This window comes from Neofelis nebulosa, chromosome 9 (assembly GCF_028018385.1).
Source record: "Neofelis nebulosa isolate mNeoNeb1 chromosome 9, mNeoNeb1.pri, whole genome shotgun sequence".
Lineage (NCBI taxonomy): Eukaryota > Metazoa > Chordata > Mammalia > Carnivora > Felidae > Neofelis > Neofelis nebulosa.
The window spans coordinates 118396569-118419181 of NC_080790.1; the positions used below are offsets into that span (position 1 = coordinate 118396569).

Consider the following 22613-nt stretch of genomic DNA (forward strand, 5'->3'; position numbering starts at 1 on the left):
GCAAGTTACTTAGCCTCTTTGTGCCTCAGTTTCCTCAGAGTATAGTGGTTAGAAGCATGGACTCTGAAGACGGACCCCTTGAGTTCCAATCCTAGCTTTATTGCCTCCATGCTGTGGGATGTTGGACATGTTTCATAACCTCACAGCATCCTCTGTAAAATGAGGATAACAATAGGACCCACCTCATGGGGTGATTGTGAGAGTTTCATATGAGTTACTACACACGGAGGCCTGCAGAAAAGACAGGGGAGGGTGTGGTGGCTGCAAAAGGGAAGATTTAGAAGGGGAAGACTTGCTGTTTGAATTCTGTCATTGTCCCAAGGAAGAGAAAATGCCTTCACTTGACACAAGAGTTGAGATTGGACATTGGGGAAACCTTGTGAAATGCTATGCCCTGAAGAGGGACTGCCTGAGTGTGATTCTTAGAAAGACTGCATGGAGGTAGGACACTGACAAAGCGCCTACAGACTCTTCTAACCTGATCAGCCAGCAGACTTTGATGTCATGTAGCAAAAGGAACCCTGGACTTTCCCTATCACTTGCAGAATGGTCCCCAGATGGATTCGTCTGCTTTGTGGGGCCTCGTTTTTCCCATCTAGAAAATCTGCTGGTAGAAGTGGACGGTCTCTGAGGTTGAGCTTTCTGGGACTTCTGTTCTCCAGGGCCTTCACCAGATCCTCCTGCCGGAGAACCAGCGTGACATGCGGCCCCTGGTCCTTGTGAGCCTGGGAGCCGAGGTGATACGGATAAGGAGAGAAAAATTTTGGGAACTGAGTGACAGCGAGGTAAAAGAGAAGTTGTACAGATTCCAGATCAAGTACCCCAGGTCAGTGCTGGAAATGTGCATACATCCCATTAGATTGAATAAACAAGTTTTTGCCTATTATTTTAGTAAAAGTAAGAAAAAAGTGCTAATATCTAGTGCTGAAAAGGGGGGAACGAGACTGGTAGTTATTAGTACCCCCTAAATTGTCTCAATCCTTTTGATAATAATTTTAGCATTATGTTTCCAGGACCATACCCTTTGAAGTAAAGGTCTACCTGTGAATTTATCTTCATATAATTAAATTATGTGAAAAGCTACCTGTGCTAACATGTTTATGGCAGCCATATTCATAATAGAAAAACCACTACCACCACCACACATGTCATACTATGGGGATAGTTTAGAAATTGTGGTACATTTCTTTTATAGAGCATAACCATTTTATTGAAAAAATTGTTAAGTTTAGGGGCACCTAAGTGGCTCAGCCAATTTAGTGTCAGACTTCAGCTCAGGTCATGATCTCATGGTTTGTGGATTCGAGCCTTGCGTTGGGCTCTGTGCTGACAGCTGGGAGCCTGGAGCCTGCTTCAGATTCTGTGTTTCCCTCTCTCTCTGACCCTTCCCTGCTCATGCTCTGTCTCTCTCTGTCTCTCAAAAATAAATAAATGCTTAGAAATTTTTTTTTAAATGTAAGTTTAGGTTGCCTGGGTGGCTCAGTCAGTTGAGTATCTAACTTCGGCTCAGGTCATGATCTTGTGATTCGTGGGTTCAAGCCCTACATTGGGCTCACTGCTGTCAGCCCAGAACCCACTTTGGATCCTCAGTCCCCCTCTCTCTGCCCCTCCCCCCCTTGTGCTCTCTCAAAAATAAATAAACTTTAAAAAAATGTTTTTATTTGTAAATTTAATGGCTCTGTAGCAGGAAGGTAAATAGATGATATAATGATACATGAAAAGGACAAGGTGCAAACTTGTATATATACTATGGCTATGTCTTTGTAAAACACAAGAGAAAAATCTAGAAGTAAATAGCAAAAATGGTAACCTCTGTAATATTGCCACATTTGTAAGAGTCATTCTGTCTGGAAGGTGAGACTAAAAGGTACTTCCTAGTTATTGTTACATATTCTTCTCATATTTGTTTTTGCAATGCATATGCATTGCTTTTATAATGAGGGAAGAAAAGAAATATTTTTTAAAAGTTGCTGTCAGGATACTGGCATTCCAAGTGAGGTTTTTCTCTTTATTCTCCAAATGTTTGGTAATGATGATATATTACTTTTAAAATTAAAAAAATTAATATCTATCTTGAAAGATTTGATAAAAAGATTTATTTTTTACTTTTCCCTTGTTTTCAAATTTTCCAGAGTGAACACTTATATAACACGAAAAAAAAACCTTTATTTTTTTATGTAAAAATTAACTGGACCAGTAGTTGCAAAACTATTTTGAATTTTTTTTTTTAACGTTTATTTATTTTTGAGACAGAGAGAGACAGAGCATGAACAGGGGAGGGGCAGAGAGAGAGGGAGACACAGAATCTGAAACAGGCTCCAGGCTCTGAGCTGTCAGCACAGAGCCCGACGCGGGGCTCGAATTCACAGACCGTGAGATCATGACCTGAGCCAAAGTCGGACACTTAACTGACCAAGCCACCCAGGCGCCCTGCAAAACTATTTTGATCTCACACTGTTATTACTAAAAAGTGTTTGAGTATATACCCCCTAGAACATATATGTGAATATGAATAACATGTATTAATTATTGTTATATACATATATTGCTGTACTAATATATACATTATTGACATACCGAAATAGATCTTTAAGAAATAAGACAAAAGTAAATATGAATGAGGTCCTACTATTTTTTTCACACAACCCAGTGGATCTTGTTCACCTCCCTGGGTGACATGCTCTGTATCCCCACTTTGGGGCCCCCAGCTTAGACTCCTGGTCTTACCACTGGGCCCCCTCCCTCCACCTCCTCCCCACTAGATCCTTTCTGCATACTGTGCTCTTGCGAAAACCCAAATCTGGCCATGTTAAACTCCTTAAGACCTTTCAGTGGCATCTCACTGCTTATGGATAAAATGCAGACTCAGTGCTGGGTATGTGACCCTTCATGGTGTGACCCTTCACCTCCCCTGCAGCACTTCTGGCCACCTGTAACCCACTCTGGCAGCTCAGGTAGATTGCCTCCTGGACCCTGTATATATTTGACTTTGCCAATGCTGCCCCTTCTGCCTGAAATGCCATCCCCTAGTCTTGCCACTCTTTTTTTTTTTTTTTTCTGATAAATTCCTGCTCATTCTTTAAGATTCATCTCCTCCAGGAAGGCTTCCCTGACTAACCCAGGTTGGCGTAAATACCCCTTCCTGATACTCTCTACAGGGCTCTGCCATTGACCATTGTATTGAACTATAACTGTTTAGAGCTGGGTAGTTTGTACAGTTCTTTCCCCATCACTTGATTAATTGCTTCATGAAGGCGTGGACTGGGCTTTCCCTGCCCTTCATGTCTGACTTCTACCTATGCAGTACCCAGTACAGGGTAGGTATACAATAAATGAATGAATGAATGAATGAATGAGTGTATGAATAAAGCATTCTCACTGCAGAAAACTGGAAAATGCTGAGTGTTTTAAAAAGTGAAAACTAGAACCATTTGCATTCCTCCAACAACCCCATGTTAGCATTTTGTGTATTTCCTTTTACTGTATGTATTTTTTTTTTTTTTTGCTACATGGATATGTGCCAAATATGCATTTATCATTCAGGTGCACAAAGTTTCATAATGGAGATTATACCGATTATGCAATTTCGCATCCTCCCCCTTTTCTCTTTTCTTGCGGTCAGACATGGTTTTGCTGACAGGTGTGGAAGCAGGTGGTTCCTAGTGGTAAGGAAAAAGGAGGTGTGAAGGCAAGCAGATCTGTAGAGTTACTGCAGCCATGCCCAATAAGCATGTGAAAGAATTCGATGTGGGATCTGTATGACTTTGGATAGGTCATTTCTCCTCTCCTCAGAGTCAGACTTCATTCTGCAAAACAAGAAAATGAGACTAGACCAGTGTCTCTTCCCAAGTATGGAACGTATGCACAGAAGATTTACAAGATGATTTTAGCTGGTATACTAATTGACATTTTTAGCTTTCACAGCTATGTACTTATTCTAGTATGAATTAGAAAAACAACATGATGGGTCACCTGGGTGGCTCAGCTGGTTGGGTGTCCAACTCTTGATTTCGGCTCAGGTCATGACCTCGCAATTTCATGGGTTCAAGCTCCATGTCGGGCTCCTTACTGATGGTATGGAGCTTGCTTGGGATTCTCTGTCTCCCTCTCTGTCTGTCCCTCCCCAACTTGTACTGTGTCTCTCTCAAAATAAATAAATAAACAAAAATTTTTTAAAAAGAAAAACAACATGACTAGTTCACTAAACTCATGGTTTGACAGATCTTGTTGCTGAGAATAAGGCCAAAGTAAATATTTAAGTAAAAGAAACATGGCAGATTTAAGAAAAGTTATTAATAAATTAAAGAACAGGTGATATGTAGATATGGCCCAAATTGGGGCAGTTTTGTGCGAAAAACAAGTTGAGAAGCACTGGTTGTCCCTTGCAGTTCAAAGATGCCACAATTCTCCAATTCCTGTGTACAACCAATAGTTAGAGCCACCTACTCAAAAAAAAAAGGATTTAAGGAGAACTAGATCCTCAAGTGATGCCTGGCATATGATGGGTATCAGTTAATGCCTATAGAATTGAAATTCAGAAAAGGTTTCCGTGGACTTGAGAGGGTGGCAGATGTTTGAGCACTCAGCATCTGTGCTGTCCAGTCAGCACTCCGCTGCAGTGATCCGCAATGCTGACAGACGGAATTCTGGCTTATTCATTCAGTGTTTGAACTCCTGGTTTCTAGACTGCTAAAGCAGGCAGAAAACATATCCATTATCTAGCTCAAATCCTCCATGTTGTAATTGAGGACTGTGAAGCCCCGGAAAGGGGACGTGACATCCTGAAGGTGACAGTCAGTGCCCGTGGGATACCTGTCCTGTGAATGCCACAAGCTAGATAACCTGACACATCTCCCCCTGCAAGGCGTAGGGAGGGCTGTGGGGAATGTAATGAGTATATAGCTGAGTTCCCAAGACAGAAGGGAAATCTCCAAGGGCCAAAAGGAAGTAGAGCCTAAAAGCCACAGCACAGAGTGTGTGATCTAGTGTGGGATTGCCTGGCGGGAGTGGGCTGGACTCGGGGTTAAGGGCATCAGGGGCTGGAATTTTACACCTGCAGGGACACATGAAACTAAATCCCCTGCACAAAGCTGAGGCTTTTAGAAGAGCTACCCTGTTTTGTGAAAAACTAAACTAGAAATCAACATGGCCCATCAGCATCAAGGAATCTTGTCTGTCTTAACTTGGACTCTGGGTCCCCCCCCCCCCCGCAAAAAAAGAGACCCCTCCCCCTAAGAATCTATAATCACATGCTTGCCCCTCATAGGTTTTGGTGAGTCCTGTAGCATCTTTGAACCCCAGTTTCCATGTTTCTGAAATGTGGTGGTTGTGAGGATTACACGAGTTAGCGAGTAAAGTGCTTGGCCTGTGAGACGTGCTAAGTCAGAGTTGGACATTGTTGTTTTTATTATGGAAGAAATCAGGAGTTAGTGGAACTTTTTAAGTGGAGACTATCCAGTGCTGTGCTGGTGAATGTTTAACAACTGACTCTCTGGGAGGTGGGTGGGAAGTAAGCCTGATTTGAAGTGTTTACTGATTTCTGTGGTGTGTATACTCCCACTATGGCCAATTTTGAGCTCCTAACCCTGTGTCACTGAACATGGGCTTGAGGAGAGATGCATGTCATTAGCACTCTGAGCTGAGAGGGGCTGACTTTGGCACACCACTGAGACCAGCAGACCTAGCTAGTAGCCCATTCTGACCTCTGGGTTTTTTATTGAGTTGGTGTCTATGGATCAAAGTTGACTCTCTTCTGGTCAATATAATGTAGCTGGAAGAATGTTCTAATTTGTTAGTGACTTATTAGGCTTGCTTCCTAGGTGAGAGTGTAGGCAAGTCAACAGAAATAGAACATGCCCTTGCCTTGCTGTGGTCTCAGAAGGAAATAAACCAATGAGTGCTGAGCCCACTCCCCTTCCCCCACTCTTTTCCCCCTCCCATGCTATGAGGGAAGGGGATGGAGTAGAGCCAGGGCACCAAGACCAGTCCAAGGCAGCTACCAACCTACTTTCTGTCTCTATAGATTTGCCTGTTCAGGACATTTTGTGTAAATGGGATCGTTCAATGTATGGTCTTTTGTAACTAGCTTCTTAGCATTATGTTTTCAGGTTTCATCCATGTTGTAGCATATACTGTTAATTATCATTCCTTTTTGTTGTCAAATAATATTCCATAGCATGTACCTATCACACTTTATCCACTCCTCAGTGGATGGATGTTGGGTTGTTTCCACTTTTTGGCCATGATGAATAATGCTGCTGTGAACATTCTTGTGCAAGGTTTTACATGGACAAAGGTTTTCATTTTTCTTGGGTTTATACCAGAAGTGAAATTGCTGGGTAAGTTAACTCTGTTTAACCTTTGAGGAACTGCCAGACTCTTTTCCAAAGTGGCTGCACGAGTTTACCTTCCCATCAGCAATGTACCAGAACCCTTGTTTTGATATCTCTACCTTATTACACATTTTTATCTATTTTTTAACTTTATTTATTTTGAGAGAGAGATAGAGTATATATGCATGTGTATGCATGCATGCAAGAGCAGGAGAGGGACTGAGAGAGAGGGAGAGAGAGAATCCCAAGCAGGCTCCACACTGTCAGTGCAGAGACCAGTGTGGGGCTCCATCTCATGAACTGAGAGATCGTGACAAGAGCCAAAATCAAGAGTTGGATGCTTAACTGACTGGGCCACCCAGGCACCCCTATCCAGTTTTTGTTTGTTTGTTTGTTTGTTTTGTTTTTTAAATTATAGCCATCCTAGTGGGCATAAGTGGTATCTCATTGTGGCTTTGATTTACATTTCTTTGATGGAAAATGGTTACCTATATAACTTAAATTTTTAGTAGCCACTTTATAAGAAGTGTAATTAACTTTTAAGATATATTTTATTGAATTCAGTGTATCTCAAATATTACCATTTCAACACGTAATCAACATAAACATTTTTAATGAGATTCTCTACATTTGTTTTTGTTCTAAGTCTTTGAAATCTGGTGTGTAGTTTACACTCCAACACATCCCTCATTCAGATTGGCCACATATCACATACTTAGTAGCCACATGTGGCTCATGGCCACTGCACAGGACAGTGCAGGTCTAGGGGAAGAAAGTGTGGAAAGGTAGAGAAGGCAGAGAGGAGTCTGGAAGAGGCACACAGGTGGGATGGAGCACACTGTGTTTAGGAATTGAAAGAATGGCAGGAGGCAAGGCTGGAGGGGCAGGGGGGACAGGAGGAGCAGGTGTGGGAATGTCAGCATCTGTGTCTTACCTTCAGTGATGAAGATATGTGCCAGAAGTTCCTCCAGGAGAACAGCTGGAATATCTTTCGGAAGGACCTGATGCGGCTGCTGCTGAAGCCTCGCCAGCGTCCACCATTCATTCCAATCCGGCCCAAGAAGAAAGGGATCTACAACCCCAAGAGTTTGGTGCTGGATTTGTGTAGCCTCGACAAGGAGACTAAACCTTGTTATCCCATTTTTATGGCACCCCAGAAATACCTCCCCCCATTGAGGATTGTCCAAGCCATCACAGCCCCCCGGTACAAAATCCAAGAACTCCTGCCTCAGTATAAGAATGCAGGAGTCCTTGTTTAGACCCAATAAAAGATGGGTTGGTCACCATGTTTCCTGAGTGACCACCACGGGGCTTGTGGGGCTTAGAGTGGGGGGCTCCTGGGGGCTGTGGGTCCAGAGAGATGTGTGGGGGCAGCAGCTCAGGCACTGTCTCCCTTGACACTTTTGGGACTTAGTGGATGGTCAGGAGGCTGGGTGTGGATGGGGTAAGCACTGGGGATGGTCTCAGGGTGGGAGGGTCTTACTGGGTGAGATGGACGGGAGGCACAGAGGGGCTCAGATCAAAGTGAGCAAGACCAGACCATTTGCAAACTCAAATGCCTTGCAGAGGCCACACAGGTCATCTAAAGGAGCGCAGCAGAAGGACTGAGCAGGCAACAGGCAGTGGTGGGGACTGGTGTGCACATTCCCCAACCAGATGGAACAGCTGCTCCCTCTCCTCAATTGATGCCATGCCAGGAAATAATGCAGGCCCCTGACTGACAGTCCTTAGATTTTTTAAGAGAACCAAGAAACCCAATATTTTAGATGATTCCTACTGGTTTTTAAATGTGAGCAACTAATTCAAATTGTTTTTGAAATACCATGTTAGGCAAACAAAACACGTACGTGGGCTGTGTTGGACCTACAAGCTGCTGGTTTGCCAGTGCTCATCAAGCCCCTCTGACAGGGCGTTGCCAGAGACTGGAGGAGGCGTGACTGGGGGTGGGGTGGGGTGGGAGGTATAAGGAGCGAGAGACACAGATGGGCAGCATGACAAGAGCAGGCATTCTGGGTGTTGAGGATGGGGAGCCAGCAGCCTGAGAGAGAAGAGGCAGCCAGAGATAAGAAGGTGGTAGGTCGGACTTACAGAGGGCTCCTTGGCCCCTCTGAGGGGTCCCAAACCTGTGGCTACCTGTTAGTGACCTGGGCCGGCTCTCTTTTTTGGTAACACTGGGTCAAATCACCTCTCTCCCTTGGGAAGCTCCATAGTTTAGCTGTGAGAGCACTGGGGGCCTGGTAGAGGTCACGGCAGCACATGAGCCTGACCTGGGGCCACAGGGAGAGACAGGAACCCTCTTCCACCCATCCCTCCCCACCCCACACACTCACCTACTCCACGTGGCAAGGAGCAGGTTAGGAAGAACACCTGAGAACAGAGCCTGGCTCTGTTTCTATGTCACTGGACCCCTTTGAGCACCTTGAGTCCTTCACCTGCACCTGTTTCCCCAGTGGCAAAGTGAGCGAGTTGGACAAGATCAATGATTTTCACAAGAGGTGAGTATAGTTTGAAAAGCATATTCAACATTATAATTTTGTTTGTTGTATTTAAAAGAAAACTTCTCATGTTGCATAGCAAAGAAGGGGTATGGCATTTTTCTTTCAGAAGAGGGTGTGGATGTAAAAGAATAGAGAAGTAGTGGACTCATCATCTCTGGCTTCTCTGATAGCTTCAGATGGTCAAGGAGACTGTGATGCCTGCAAGCATTTCTGAAAAGGCTGTCTGTGACCTACAAGGATGAGGTGGCACTGTTTGGGGACCAGGTAAATTGGGGTGTCTGACTATATTTAGGGCTGTCTTTGCATTTAGGGCTGTGGCTCCAAGATGTAGGTATGGACATCTTATTCATTCATTTGAAGTTTATTTACTTTTGTTTATACTTGCTTTGTTATACTATACTTTGTATACTATACAAATATATAGTATACTATACTATACTTTGTTTATATAGCAGATCCAAAAGAGATTAAGAGGCAGTCTCTGTCCTCTCTTATTCTCTAGGCTAGGAGTCAGCAAGCTCTATAAAGGGCTAAATAATAACTATTTTAGATTTTTAGGCCATACAGTTTCTTTAGTGTTCCAATAAAACTTTATTTATAAAAATAAATGGCCTGCGGGCCATAGTTTGCTGATCCCTATGGCCCTTGAAGGTTCTTGAGCAGACATGACATGACATGACCAGAGAAGGAGTGAGAAACTTATTATTGAGTGCTTATTCTGTGACAGCCATCTTGCTAAGCATCTGACTACAGAGTCTGATGACCTTGGGTTAAGATCCCAGCTCTGCCATTTAATGGCTGTTGAGGATTAAAAGAAGTGGTGCATGAACTAGACAAATGGTTAAAAAAAAAGAAGAAGAAAAAGAAAAAAGAGGTGGTACATGTGTAGCAAGATGTAGGATTTTATTCACCCAGACCCCAGGGCCCTGCTTCCTGGGAAGTGAGAGAAAAAACTTGCAGAATAGGAGGTAGAACATGTTTTCCAGGGGAGTGGCGGGTGAGAAAATGGACTAGAAGGGCAACCCTGGAGTGAGGGTGCTGGAGGGAGAACATGGGGGCTGGGCTTCATGCAATCTTGAGGGGAGCAGAGCAAAAGCAGAGCTTTTTGTGAAGCCATCATTTAGCAGACAGAAGAGTTTGAGAATGAGAAATGTCTAAAGAGGTTTTCAAAGACCTTTTCTGTGCATTGAGAATATGTTTCTCCTTTGGTATTTTCTTTAAGAAGCCAAGTAAACATTTGCGTAGCTCTTAATTATGGTTTTATGTGGTACTGCTGTTTCTTTGAATTCAGTAACCAAGCAGAGAATGGGTCTCCAGTTATTTTTGGGTTACACTTGTGAAGTCCCTGGTACACAGTAAGTGATCAATACGTGTTAGATGTTATTAGCACCTTTTTGACCGAGATCAATTTGGCCATCCAGAGACTCTCTTTCCCTTAGAGTGAAATATGAAACCGAATCTTTGGAAGTCTAAGTCTTCATAATCAGTGCAAAAGGCCATCCTGAGTGATGTGCGTTGGGGGGGGGGGGGGCGGGGGGGGCATCCTGGTTGACATCCTGCCCAAACTCTACACTCTTCTGAAATGGTTAATGTCAACATGTAAGGGCAGGTTGGAGGGAGAGAGCAGAGCAGGTCAACAAAAGCACTAACATGTGCTGTGGGTGAGGGTGCTGTTTGGAAGAATGAGTGGGGGCAGTATGGGGAGGCTTGTGGCTGCTTCTAAGTGTGTGAAAGCCTCCCAGCTTCTAGGCCGTGAGCTTCAGAATGAGCAGTGGTTCTTAAGGCTGCCTCACATACACTCTGCAACATGGAACAGGGATCAGAATTAGGCAGGGGAGGACAAATTATGATTTTGGAGAGAAGCTCGTGCAAAAGGAGCAAACATGACACCCCTTGGTATAGCGTTAGCAACAAACTGCTTTCAGTGCCACAGAGGTCCTTACTGCCCACCTGGGCCCAGATCCAAGGTTCAGGAAACCCGCAGTGACCTGCCACCAGGTAGAAGGGCCTGGGCCCAGGTATTGAGCACCCGCTGTGTGCCAGGCACTGCATGAGGCACACTAGAGAGGCTATGGCTTGTCCTGAAAGCATTTCCTGGCATTATCCTCATTTGACAGATGAGGAGCCTGAGGCCTAGAGTGGCAAAAGCCTTGTCAAACCTCACTCAGCTACCAGGTGATTGTTCCAGGAAATGCATGTACTCTCTCTGCACCCAGTGCCCTTCCAGGCAGAGTTGCAGCGTGTGCTGCCACACCATCGTTACTCATCTATACCAAATGAGCCACCTGTTTTCACCATTCAGTACACACAACCCTGCAACTGTGTCTGAGAGAATATAATCACCCTCTGGAATGATTTTCCATATGTAAATAAGCATAGTCATACTTGGAGAGGCACACCCAGGCCACTTGAGCCAAAAATATAGCCCTAGCATGAACAGCTTCCACTGTTTGGGGGAAAATGAAAAAAACCCATTTGAAAAATAAACACAAGGAGATATTGCCAGAGTTTGTTATAGGAAGTGTTTAAGACCACATCTTGGGATTGGAAGCAAAAACATTCTTTAAATTCTTCATTCCTTTTATACAACTCCTGGAAAAATTGTACCTTCCAGTTGTGGAAAGTCTCAGGGGTGAGACAGGTCACTTGACAACTCCCATGATACCACCAGAGGCCGTTTTGCCACGAGACCTTTTTATTTGGGGATTTAAGGGGCTTAACCACAGGGGTGCTGAGTTGCAGAATTTGTAACCACTGGTTCAGAGCTGACAATGAGGGTGATAGTTTCTAGGTGGTTGGGAAGCAGCATCAAAGCTAGAACAAGGGTTTTTCATGGCTGCTGGAGACTGTGGGCTTTAGCCCTGTGGACATAGCTGTGGAAAAGTGGTGCATCTGGACGTGTGGTGTGTAGCCTTCAGCCAGGCTCCTCCTCTTTCTGGAGCTTCACTGCTATCATTTGTAAAATTGTTGGGGTCTGGTGTGTGTTCTTCACACACTATTGTCTTGCCCTACCTATCCTTCAACTTCTAAAACCCCCCCACCCCCAAGAGAAAATTCAGAATCAAGAAGAAAATGGATTATTAAGACACTTTGGAAGATTATATAGACCAGTTACTTTATAGAATGTCTTCTGATTTGGGTTGGCTTTATATTTTCTCATGATTAGATCTAGGTTATACATCTTTGGCAGGAACCACAGAAGTGGCTCTGTCTCCTTTTCATCGGATGCTATCAAGTGGTGTGAGATTTCAGTGTGTCCCATTACTGGTGATAACTTTGATTATTGGATTGAAATGATGTCTCTACTGTAAAATCACTTTTGATACATATTCCCTTTGTATTTCAAAAATCATATATACTGTATATGTATGTATGTTGTGGTAAAAAAAAAAAAGTAAAATTTACCATCTTGTTTTTAGGTGAGTAGTTCAGTAGTGTTAAGCATATTTACATTGTTGTGAAACAGATCTTCAGATCCATATCATCTTGCAAATTTGAACTGAATACCCATTAAACTATTCCTCTTGCCACTTCCCACCATTCTACTTTCTGTCTCTGAATCTATTTAGATATACCCCATATGAGTGGAATTGTACAGTATTTGTCATTTTGCAACTGCCTTATTTCACTTAGCACAATGTCCTCAAGGCTCATCCATATTGTGATAAGATTTCCTTCTCTTTTAAGGCTGAAAAACATTCATAGCATGCATATTCCACATTTTACTTATCCATTCATCTATTCATGGAAATTTGAGTTGCTTTCACCTCTTGACTTTTGTGAATAATGCAGCTATGAACATGAGTGTGCAGATAGCTCTTTAAGATCTTGCTCTCAATGTTCTCGGATATATACCCAGAAGTGGGATTGCTGGACTCACGTGGTGGTCCTAGTTTTGATTTTTTGAGACACTGTCATCCTGTCTTGCATAGCAGCTGCACCATTTCACAGTTCCACCAATAGTACACAAGGGCTCCAATTTCTGCACGTCAATGTTTGTTACTGTTTTTTTGTTAGTAGCCATCCTAATGGCTGTGAGGTGATATCTCATTGTGGTTTTGATTTGCATTTCCCTAATGATAAATGAAGCTGAGCATTTTTCATGTGCCTTTTGTACATCATCTTTGGAAAAATGTCTATTCAAGTCCTTTGTCCATTTTTAAAAATGTTTTTTTTTTAATTATTTTTGAGAGAGAGAGAGCACGAGCTGGGGAGGGGCAGAGAGATGGGGGGACAGAGGGCCTGAAGCAGGCTCTGCAGTGACAGCAGTGAGCTCATGTGGGGCTTGATCTCAAGAACCATGAGATCATGACCTGAGCTGAAGTTGGATGCTCAACCGACTGAGCCACCCAGGTGCTCCCCCTTTGTCCATTTTTTTTTTAATTTTTAATGTTTTATTTATTTTTGACAGCGAGAGAGATAGAACATGAGTGGGGGAGGGGCAGAGAGAGAGAGCCACAGAATCTGAAGCAGGCTCCAGGCTCTGAGCTGTCGGCACAGAGCCCAACGCGGGGCTCGAACTCACGAACTGTGAGATCATTGACCTGTGCTGAAGTCAGTCGCTCAACCAACTGAGCCACCCAGGCGCCCCCCTTTGTTCATTTTTTAATTGGGTTGATTTTTTGTTGTTAGAGTTTCTGATATATTCTAGATATTAACCCCTTTTCAGATACATGATTTGCAAATATGTTCTTCATTCCACAGATTGCCTTTTCATTCTGTTGATTATGTCATATTGTTGTGATAGGGATTTTGTGAGGACATATGGAACTATGTAAATATCCCCTTCCTTATTATACTTTTCATTTATTCACTCATTTATTTATATCAGTATTGGACTCATGGCTTCCTATATTATGCAATGTGTTAAAACCTGTTACTATATCATTCTGTTTTGATACAATCTTTTTGACACATTCTCTGAACACTTATTTTTGCCACAATAGGATATTCCAGGATGATCTTGTACTTCCCTCAATGTAATCCTGGAATTAGCCATTTCTCTAAGGACCCTGGTTCCTTTTAGTAGAGAATAGTATTTGGTAGAGAATGGCCCTGACTCTGGCACTGAATAAATCTATGGTTTTGAAAGGCCCAGTAATTGATCTGGAGAGGCATACCTCCTCAACCAGCCAGAACCCTCATTTACAGATGAGGAGACTGAGACCTAAATGGGATCAACTGGCCAGTATCCCCCAGTTAGTGAGAGAGCTTGGAAAAGAACAGAGGCCTCTGACTCCCTATGTAGTGCTCCTCCCTTGGCAATACATATTGCTAACTATGAGGTGTGAGTGGGGCTTGTCCCCTCTGGACTTTCCTTTTTCTGTCCACTGAGGGTCGCTTCACCCTGGAGGTTCAGGACTGCCTGAGACCTAACCTCATCTCAGCTTTTTATGAGCCTTCCCTCTCTGGAAACCTTTATGGGTGAATCCACATTAAATGGCAGAGGAAAGCCACAGCTTTTAGCGTTAGCTCTGGTGGATTTGGGGCTGGCAGACTTGGATTAGTCCAAGTGCACCTGGGTCTCCTAGGCCAGGCCAGGCATTTGAGACATGTGTCTTCCTGAATCCCATCTCAGTCAGCTAACACCTGTCTCACAGGGACATCAACAGAGGATGGGGTCCGGGCCTGATCCTGAGAAAGCAGCAGGAAGGGTCTCCTCTACCTGCCTCCTTCTGGTTCCAAGCCCACTTGGGTTATACCAACAAGGAAACACTAGAAACACTCCTTCCCACATTTGGAGACCCATCTCTTGAGCCCCACTTCAAAGTTGGGAGTAAGATTCCTTCGGGTATTCCATTAGGAATGTTTTCTGTGCCTGATTTGGGGGTGGTGCTACATCTGACCAGCACTGTCCGGTTTGGTCAGCTATGGCCTGGGGAGGCCCGACTACTCAACCAGTGCCTATTAGCAGGACACCACGCTAGTCTGAAAAGCTGAGCTTTGGTCCCCTTTATATTCAGCAGTCATTTCCTAAGCCCCCACCATGTGTCAGGCATTACGTAAGCTCAATCCAGTGGACTTTCATGTAACAGTGAAGGTACAAGTGGGTTCCACATATGAGGCACAAGTAACGGCTGCAAGGGCAATGGCCTAACTTCTGACATTTGGTTCCGGCACTTTAATTCTGGGGTGTCAGGTCCTTGTAGAAAGACTGAGCATATAAATTAAAAATTGAGTTTGGGGGCCCAACTCAATTGGCTGGCTCAGTTGGTTGAGCGTCTGACTCTTGATATTGGCACAGGTCATGATCCCAGGGTCATGGGATCAAGCCCAGCATCAGGCTCCGCGTTGAGCATGAAGCCTGCTTAAGATTTTCTCTCTCCCTCTGTCCCTCTCCTCCACTCACACACTCTAAAATAATTGCTTAGTTGTTAAAAAATATTGGGTTGGGCAATGAATGATTTTGCTAAGTGAAAAATGTGGAAAGGGTACTTACTACAGGCAGAATAAACAGTTTGAGCAAAGTTGGAACCACCGAAGTGTGAGGTTACCTGGAAGAACAGCAGGGCACCGAGGTGGGCTACTGTCTGAGTGATGGAGGAAGTTGTCATAAGACATGAAACTTCAGTTACCTCAGAGCCTAGGCCTGAAAGGTGCAAACACTGTACCCTCCGGCAGTGTGCTGACTTTACAAGCAATGGAGACTCCATGTAGGTTTTAAAAACTTTTATTTTTTTAAAGTTAACATGTGCATAAAAGGAAACTGAATAACACAAGAAGCAAAGAACAAAGTCATCCATAATCACAAGCAGTTTACAGTTTGACTTCTAGGTCCCATGTATCTACACAACTAAGCATTTTAATGTAATTAAGATCGTAGTTATGTATCATGCTTTTTTTACACACCACGAATTTTACCATTTCAAAGTCCCAAAACTATGAGTATTTTGATAACCAAGAATACACTACACCAACACCATCTGAAAGAAAAAAATGTAATCCTGCCTTTCTTGGCGACAAAAATGTTAACAGGCCTCTAGATAAAGATATTGGCAGAGCTACAATTAAAATACTGCATTCCCTTAATGTTCAATTAAAAATGAGACATAAAGTAACAGAGTACACAAAGTATAATGCTTCTAAAAGAATTCATTATCCAATCTATACTATTCAAATACTAGCAAGGAGGTATGTTTCCACTGAATCACTTAATGTATTCCTATAGTACAGCCAAAGAGATGCACACACATTAACAGTTATCACTAGAATATAGATATGAACACATCCACATGCATCTCTCCCACTATACTTCCTTCTGCCCCTCTGCTGCCAGTCTAATGAGTAAGTCCTGACATACATTTCTCAGAGACAGCCTAACACTTCCATGCCCAAGATGCTTCCTTCCTATCAATTACAACAACAAAAACTTAGAAATTGGCTAATTCAGTAGCTGTACATTGTATCATACATTGTCATCTCAGGACATCCAAAAAGCTTAGATGTTACAAAATAATGAACTTGTCCACAACAAACACAGGTACTTTATAAAAATGCACATATAGACTTATGTTTATAACCTAAAACTGTCTTCTAGATGTGGAGATACTAGCAAAAAGCCCTTCCCTTCACCCCTCCTCTGCTCCCTCCACCATTTCAATGACTAAGTATAGGACTACATCTAGCTCCAAGAGTTAGATTAACAGACACTCCCAGAACAGTCCTTCCTAAAAACTAACAAAAGGGCACTTATAAAGGGACTATTTTACTACTTCTACTTTTAATACACTTTGGGCATTAGGACTTGTTTTATCCTTTAACACACAGCAATATTAACTAAAATGCACATACAGAATAATGGTTAGACAATCTTAATTTGTCTTAAAGACTCGTGGGCACAGAACCCTTCTCTCATTTCCCCCCACCCCCCCACTCCCCACAGTGAATACTCTCCAAGACATCAAGTTTAACACTTCCATTCCCCAAATACAACAATTCCTGTAAATTAACAGAACTTAAAGGGTGTTGTTACTTTAATTCTCTACTTCTAACATATTGTTCACTTTCAAACATCTAGAAGACTAGATGTTTCAAAATTTGCCCACTACATACATAGTAGGACTGAAGGAACATTCTGGCCTAGACCTTCCTCTTTTCACCTCTTATCAACCCAGTGGAAAGTATAAGCATCTGTAATGCTTAGAGGGGATTTTAACAATTTCACTTCCTCTAGTTGTTTTCAGAAGTCTTTCCTACTAATTTAAACACAAAGTGTATACAATGTATTTGTTTACTAACTACTTTTGTCATACACTGGCAACCTCTTTTAACATCTAGAAGACTAGATGTTGTAAATTAGGACTCCTTTGTCCTTTATATACACTATATACATAGCTAAGTAAAACCCAATGCGAATGCAGACATAGGGGACAATGGTTTAATCCTGCCTAACTATAAACATACTGGTATACAGCCCTTTGCGCTTTCTTCTTCCTCCCTGAACCAGCACAACTATTATATAATGTGTACTGCTGAGAGGTGGTTTGATCATTTTGATCATTCCATTTTCAAAAAGACAATATTTCACATGAATTTTAACAAAAGGATATCTACAAAATGTGTTATTTTTCTACCTCTACTTTTAACATACTTTGTGCACTTCTAAACATCTAGAAAGGCTAGATGTTTCAAATAAGGACTTAAGTTTGTCCACTATATACACAGTAGTGTTGAATAAACTACACACATGTAACAATGGGTTATATCTGAAGGTGTCTTCTGCGTAGGAACATTCTAGTCTAGAACCCTTTATTTCTCACAGCTCCTCTCCACCACCAACCCACTGGATGGGTACAGATAGGCACATGTGTCACTTAGATGTGACTACAATGTCATCTCTAAAAGTTCTTTTCAGAAGACAGCCTTTCAATGAATTTTAACACAAAGTGTACAAAATGTGTTAGTTTACTAACTCTACTTTTGTCATACATTGGCAACCTCTTTAATATCTAGAGACTAGATATTATAAATTAGGACCCATTTGTCCAGTATATTTACAATATATACAGTCAAGTTAAATGCACATAACATATAGGGCAATGGATAAGCTGAAATTTCCTAGCACACACTAGCAAAACATCTTTTGCAATTTCTTCCCTCCCACCTCCCACAAACCAATGAACAAGTAAGCATACTGTTCAGAGAGGTGAGTTAGCAATTCCATTTCCAAAAATAGTATTTCCCATCAGTTTTTAAAAGCTATTTACAAGAAGCATTACTCTACTTCTACTTTTAAGTACATCAAGCATTTCTAAATATCTAGAAAGACTAGATATTTCATATAAGGACTTAGTTGTTGACTATGTACAAAGCACTGTTAAATAAAATTGCACACACCTAACAATGGGTATAATCTGAGGTATCTTCTAAATCTGACCATTCTGGCCTAAACTATTCCCTCCCTCACTTCCTTCTCTCCACCACTAATCCAGTGGACAAGTATAGGCATGTGTAATGCTTAGAGGTGGTTGAACAAATTCATATTCAAAAATCATTTACAGAAGAAAAGCTTTCCTTTGAGTTTCAACACGTGTACAAAATGTGCTAATTCTACTACTTTGTCATACACTAGCAACTTCTTTAACATCTGGAGACTAGAAGTTGCAAAACTAGGACTCATTTGTCCATTATATACACTATATACACAGCAAAACAAAATGCATGTTAACATACAAAAAAATGATTTTGTCTGAAAATGTCCAAGTATTAACACACCAGCATATTACCTTTTGCATTTCTTTCCCTTCCACCTCCTCCAACCACTGAAGAGTGCTCAGAAGTGGTTTAACAATTCCATTCCCAAGACAATCTCCTATGAATTTTAGCAAAAAGATATTTACAAAGTGACATTTTACTACCTCTACATTTAACATACGTTGGGCACTTCTAAACATCTAGACAGGACTAGATGTTTCAAATAAGGACTTAATTTGTCCACTATATACATAGCAGTCTTGAATAAACTGCATACATGTAACAGTTATAATGTGAAAGTGTCTTCAAAATAGGAACATTCTAGCCGAAGACAAACCCTTCTCTTCTCTCCCTCCATCAACTCAATGGGCTATAATGCTCAAATTTGCAGAAGACAATCTTTCTAGGAATTTTAACACAAAATATACAAAATGTATTAGTTTACTAACTCTATTTTTGTCATACACTGGCAACCTCTTTAACATCTAGAAAGACTAGATGCGGAAAATCAGGACTCACTTGTCCAGTATATACACTATATACACTTAAGTAATACAAAATGCAGGAACACAAAGGACAATGGTGAATCTTGCCTCACTATGAACTCACTGGCAGAGCTCTTGGTACTTCCTTCTCCTCTCTCCTCCTCTGAACCAGTGCACAAACACAATGCCTACTGCTCAATGAGGTGGTTTGGCCATTCCCCAAAATTAAACAGTATTTCATTATGAATTTTAACAAAAAGGTATTTACAGAATGTCTTTTTACTACCTCTATTTTTAACATACCAGGCACTTAAGAACATCTAGAAAGACTAGAGATTTCAAAAAAGTACTTAGTATTGTTAACTATACAGTAGCTGAGGAATAAAAAGCACACACAAAAAATGGTTATAATATGAAAATGTCTTCTAAATATGACCAGTCTGGCACAGAACCTTCTTTTCTTCCTCAAGGTCTTCTACTTCATGTCCTCTTACCCACTGAACAGACGTGGACGTGTGTCGCTCGCTCCTGATGTCGCTTCTAGAGGTGGTCTGACAATTCCATTTCAAAAAAGTCATTTCCAAAAGATATTTCTTTTCTATGATTTTTAAAAAACCAAATAGGCATTTACAAGACATGTGATTTTCTACCTCTACTTTATCATATGTCGGCAACCTCTTTACATGTAGAAAGCCCAGACTTAGCAACAGTTTTCTTTTGAAAGGTTGGGGGGTAAGTTGAGAGCAGCTTTTTCATATTATATACACAGGCCTTCTATAAACGGCCAGTAAAATCTTCCCAAAGGGTGGCCTTCCTATTGGTCAAATGCGGTGCGGAATTCTCCCATTTCTATCTTCCAATATCAACGTCTGGTAGAACGAAGATCAATCGCCTTAGGGCCAGTTAACCGTTCCACCCGTCGTGGACTGGGGCTTCGCTCACCTTCCGGGCCCGTTAGGGCCTCTGTCCACTGTCCGGCGGTGAGGTTTCGTCCAACTGGGACGAAGCGGTCATCCCACGGCCCACATCTGTGGGGCTCCAAGGCCCAAGGGTGGCAGAGCTCGCGTCCACGTAGACCCGCCTTCTCGGGCCCTCGAAGGCCCCAACGGCCCTCCCGCGCGGCATCCGAGTGGCCTCCATTCTTCTCGCCCCGCCACGCCCAACGTCCAAAGGCGCCGCGTCCCCGCTGGCTGGGCGGGTGTTTCGCGTAGGCCCCGCAGAGTTGGGCCAGGAAAGTGGGCGGCCGGCGAGGTCTGGGCTCCTCCAAGAGGCCGCCGCCATCGGCGCCGAAGTGGGGGTGGGGGTGGGGAGAGGTTCGCGGCTGCTTCAAGGCCTGGGCCCAGCCAGTGGACAGCCGCGGCGACGGCGCTGGGTCTCTTCAGATCAGAGACAGCGACCTGTCCCTGGGCCCCCCAGTTCACCTGCCGGCCCGAGGCCGGAGGGCCTGGAGGGCCCCGGGACAGACGGCCTCGCTACGTTTCTCACCTCGCTCTCTGCCGGAACTGACTTGGCAGTTCTCTTCACTGGCGAGAGAAGAGCGGCACCGGAAGTGCCCTCGCGCCGGGACCCGCGCGAACCGAGGTTCCGGGACTGAAACGTTCCGGTGTGGGGAAGGGCGAGGAAGGCGTCACGTGGGGTCGGGCCGCCCTCCTGGCTTACCTTCGGCAAACGGTAACGGTTACCCGCCTCAGAATTCTGTGGGCTAGCGAGCATGCGTATTTCTCGATTCCCTCATATCCCCACTGTTGGGTAAGGAGGCTCTTTACGATTTTTCAGTCATTTGCCATCTATTTATTGAGCACCTACTGTGTGTCACATAAACACTGGGAATGCTGCAGTGAAGGAAAAAAACCACGAAAATGTCTGCCCTCTTGAAATGTGCATTCTAGTAGGGGAAACAGATAATCCTTAAAATGCGTGAAAAAGATAACGAAAGTGCTGTGGAGAAATAAAAAGGTGAGAAGGGGCATATGAAATGTGAGTGTGGAATGTTTTTGGTGGTGGTCAGGTGACTTTTGAGAGAGGTGAAGGAATGAGCCATACACGGGGAAGCTCTTTCCTGGCAGCGGGGGCAGGGGTGCACAGTCAGTGCGCAGCCATTGTCCGCGCAGCCATTGCACGGACAGAGGTTAGGCCAAGTCGTGTATTGTGAAGGAGGCAAAAAGTAATTTGGTGCTTTCTTTCTGAATGAAATGGGAGCCATTGGGGGGTTTGAACTGCAGCATGGGGGAGAGCTGAAGTGGAGCCAGAGGTAGAAGCAGGGAGTCCTAGCAGGCTATTGCCGTCAACCACGTGAAATAGGCTAGTGCTTGTCCCAGGATGATGGCAGCAAAGGTGGTAAAGAAAAAAAAAAAGCGTTGAATTTAAGATAAATATAATTGAACCTGCAGGATTTGCTGATAGACCAGATAAGAAGTATGAAAGAGAGGAATTAAGGAAGACTCCAAAACTTTTGGCCTGAGCAAATGAAGGAAGGAAATGCCATTAGTTGTGATGGGAGAGGCCATAGGAGGAGCAAGTTTTGGGGAGAATTTCAGGAATTCACATTTAGACATGGCAAATTTGAGATGCCTGTTTGACATTCAAGTGGAGATGTCAGGTGGAAAGTTGGATTTTTGAGTCTGGCATTTAGGGGAGAGTCTGGGCTGGACATATGCATTTGGGAGTTATCAGTATATAGATGTCTTTAAAGATATGAGGCTGCATGAGAGAAAGAAAGAAGCCACTGGGCTCAATATCTGGGGAGAAGAGGGAGGAGGAGGAGGAGCTAGAGATCACATAGGGGTTTCAAACTCTAGGGAAGTCTGGCTAGGTGGATGGTTGACACATTGACCAAGACAAGGTGAAGGAAATTCTCAGTGTAGAGTTCCTAGCCCTCTTTCTGAGCTCCCTACCTCCTAAGTAGCCAACAGGCTAGTATCCCTGGAACCTAAAGATGATGATGATGATGATGATGATGATGATGATGACGACGACAGCAAACATTTGTACATCCTGCTTTCTACTTGATATCTCCTCTTGAATGTTCCAACAGTAGTTCCAACAAATTCCTCTTGTGCAAAACAAAACTCTTGACATCTCCCCAGAGCCTTCTCTTCCCCAAATCAGTAAATGGTAGTTCCACCCAGTTCCCAAATAGTACTGTAGGGCATCTTCCTTAATTCAACTCTTTCTTTCACTCTCCATCCCCCAACCATCACAAGTCCTTTCTTGCTCCTAAATATATTTAACATACTGTTCATTTCCTGTACTATCCAATATGGTAGCCACCAGCTGCACAAGGCTATGTATATTTTAATTAAAATAACATGAAATTAAAAGTTCAGTTCCTCAGCTGCACTAGCCACATTCCAAGAGCCATAGGTTGTTAGTGGCTACTGTATGAGCATAGATGTAGAACATTTCCATCATCCCAGGAAGTCACAGGACACTGCTGATATATAACCTAGTTCAAAGCAGCAGCATCTCTGGTCTGGATGACTCTCACAGCCTCTTAATTGTTGTTCTGACTGTTTCTCCTACTCTTCCCTTTTCATCTATTCTCTCTACAGAAGCCAGAGTTAACTTTTAATCAGAAATCAGATTTTGTTACTGTCTTGTTTAAG

At 43.1% G+C, this 22613-nt stretch overlaps 1 protein-coding gene across 8 annotated transcripts in view; it reads left to right on the forward strand.

Moving 5' to 3' along the window:
- The window catches only part of CNBD2 (cyclic nucleotide binding domain containing 2), a 68439-nt gene extending 56069 nt beyond the window's left edge, over window positions 1-12370 (forward strand). For 7 of the 8 annotated variants that reach the window (XM_058685456.1, XM_058685453.1, XM_058685458.1 and 4 more), the window contains 2 exons: window positions 663-826; window positions 7273-12370. In XM_058685456.1, coding sequence (XP_058541439.1) covers window positions 663-826; window positions 7273-7591 — 483 coding nt within the window. In that variant the 3' untranslated portion in view covers window positions 7592-12370. The remainder of the gene's footprint in view (window positions 1-662; window positions 827-7272) is intronic. The other variant, XM_058685460.1, reaches the window with a different exon arrangement.
- The last annotated feature ends 10243 nt before the right edge of the window (window positions 12371-22613 follow it).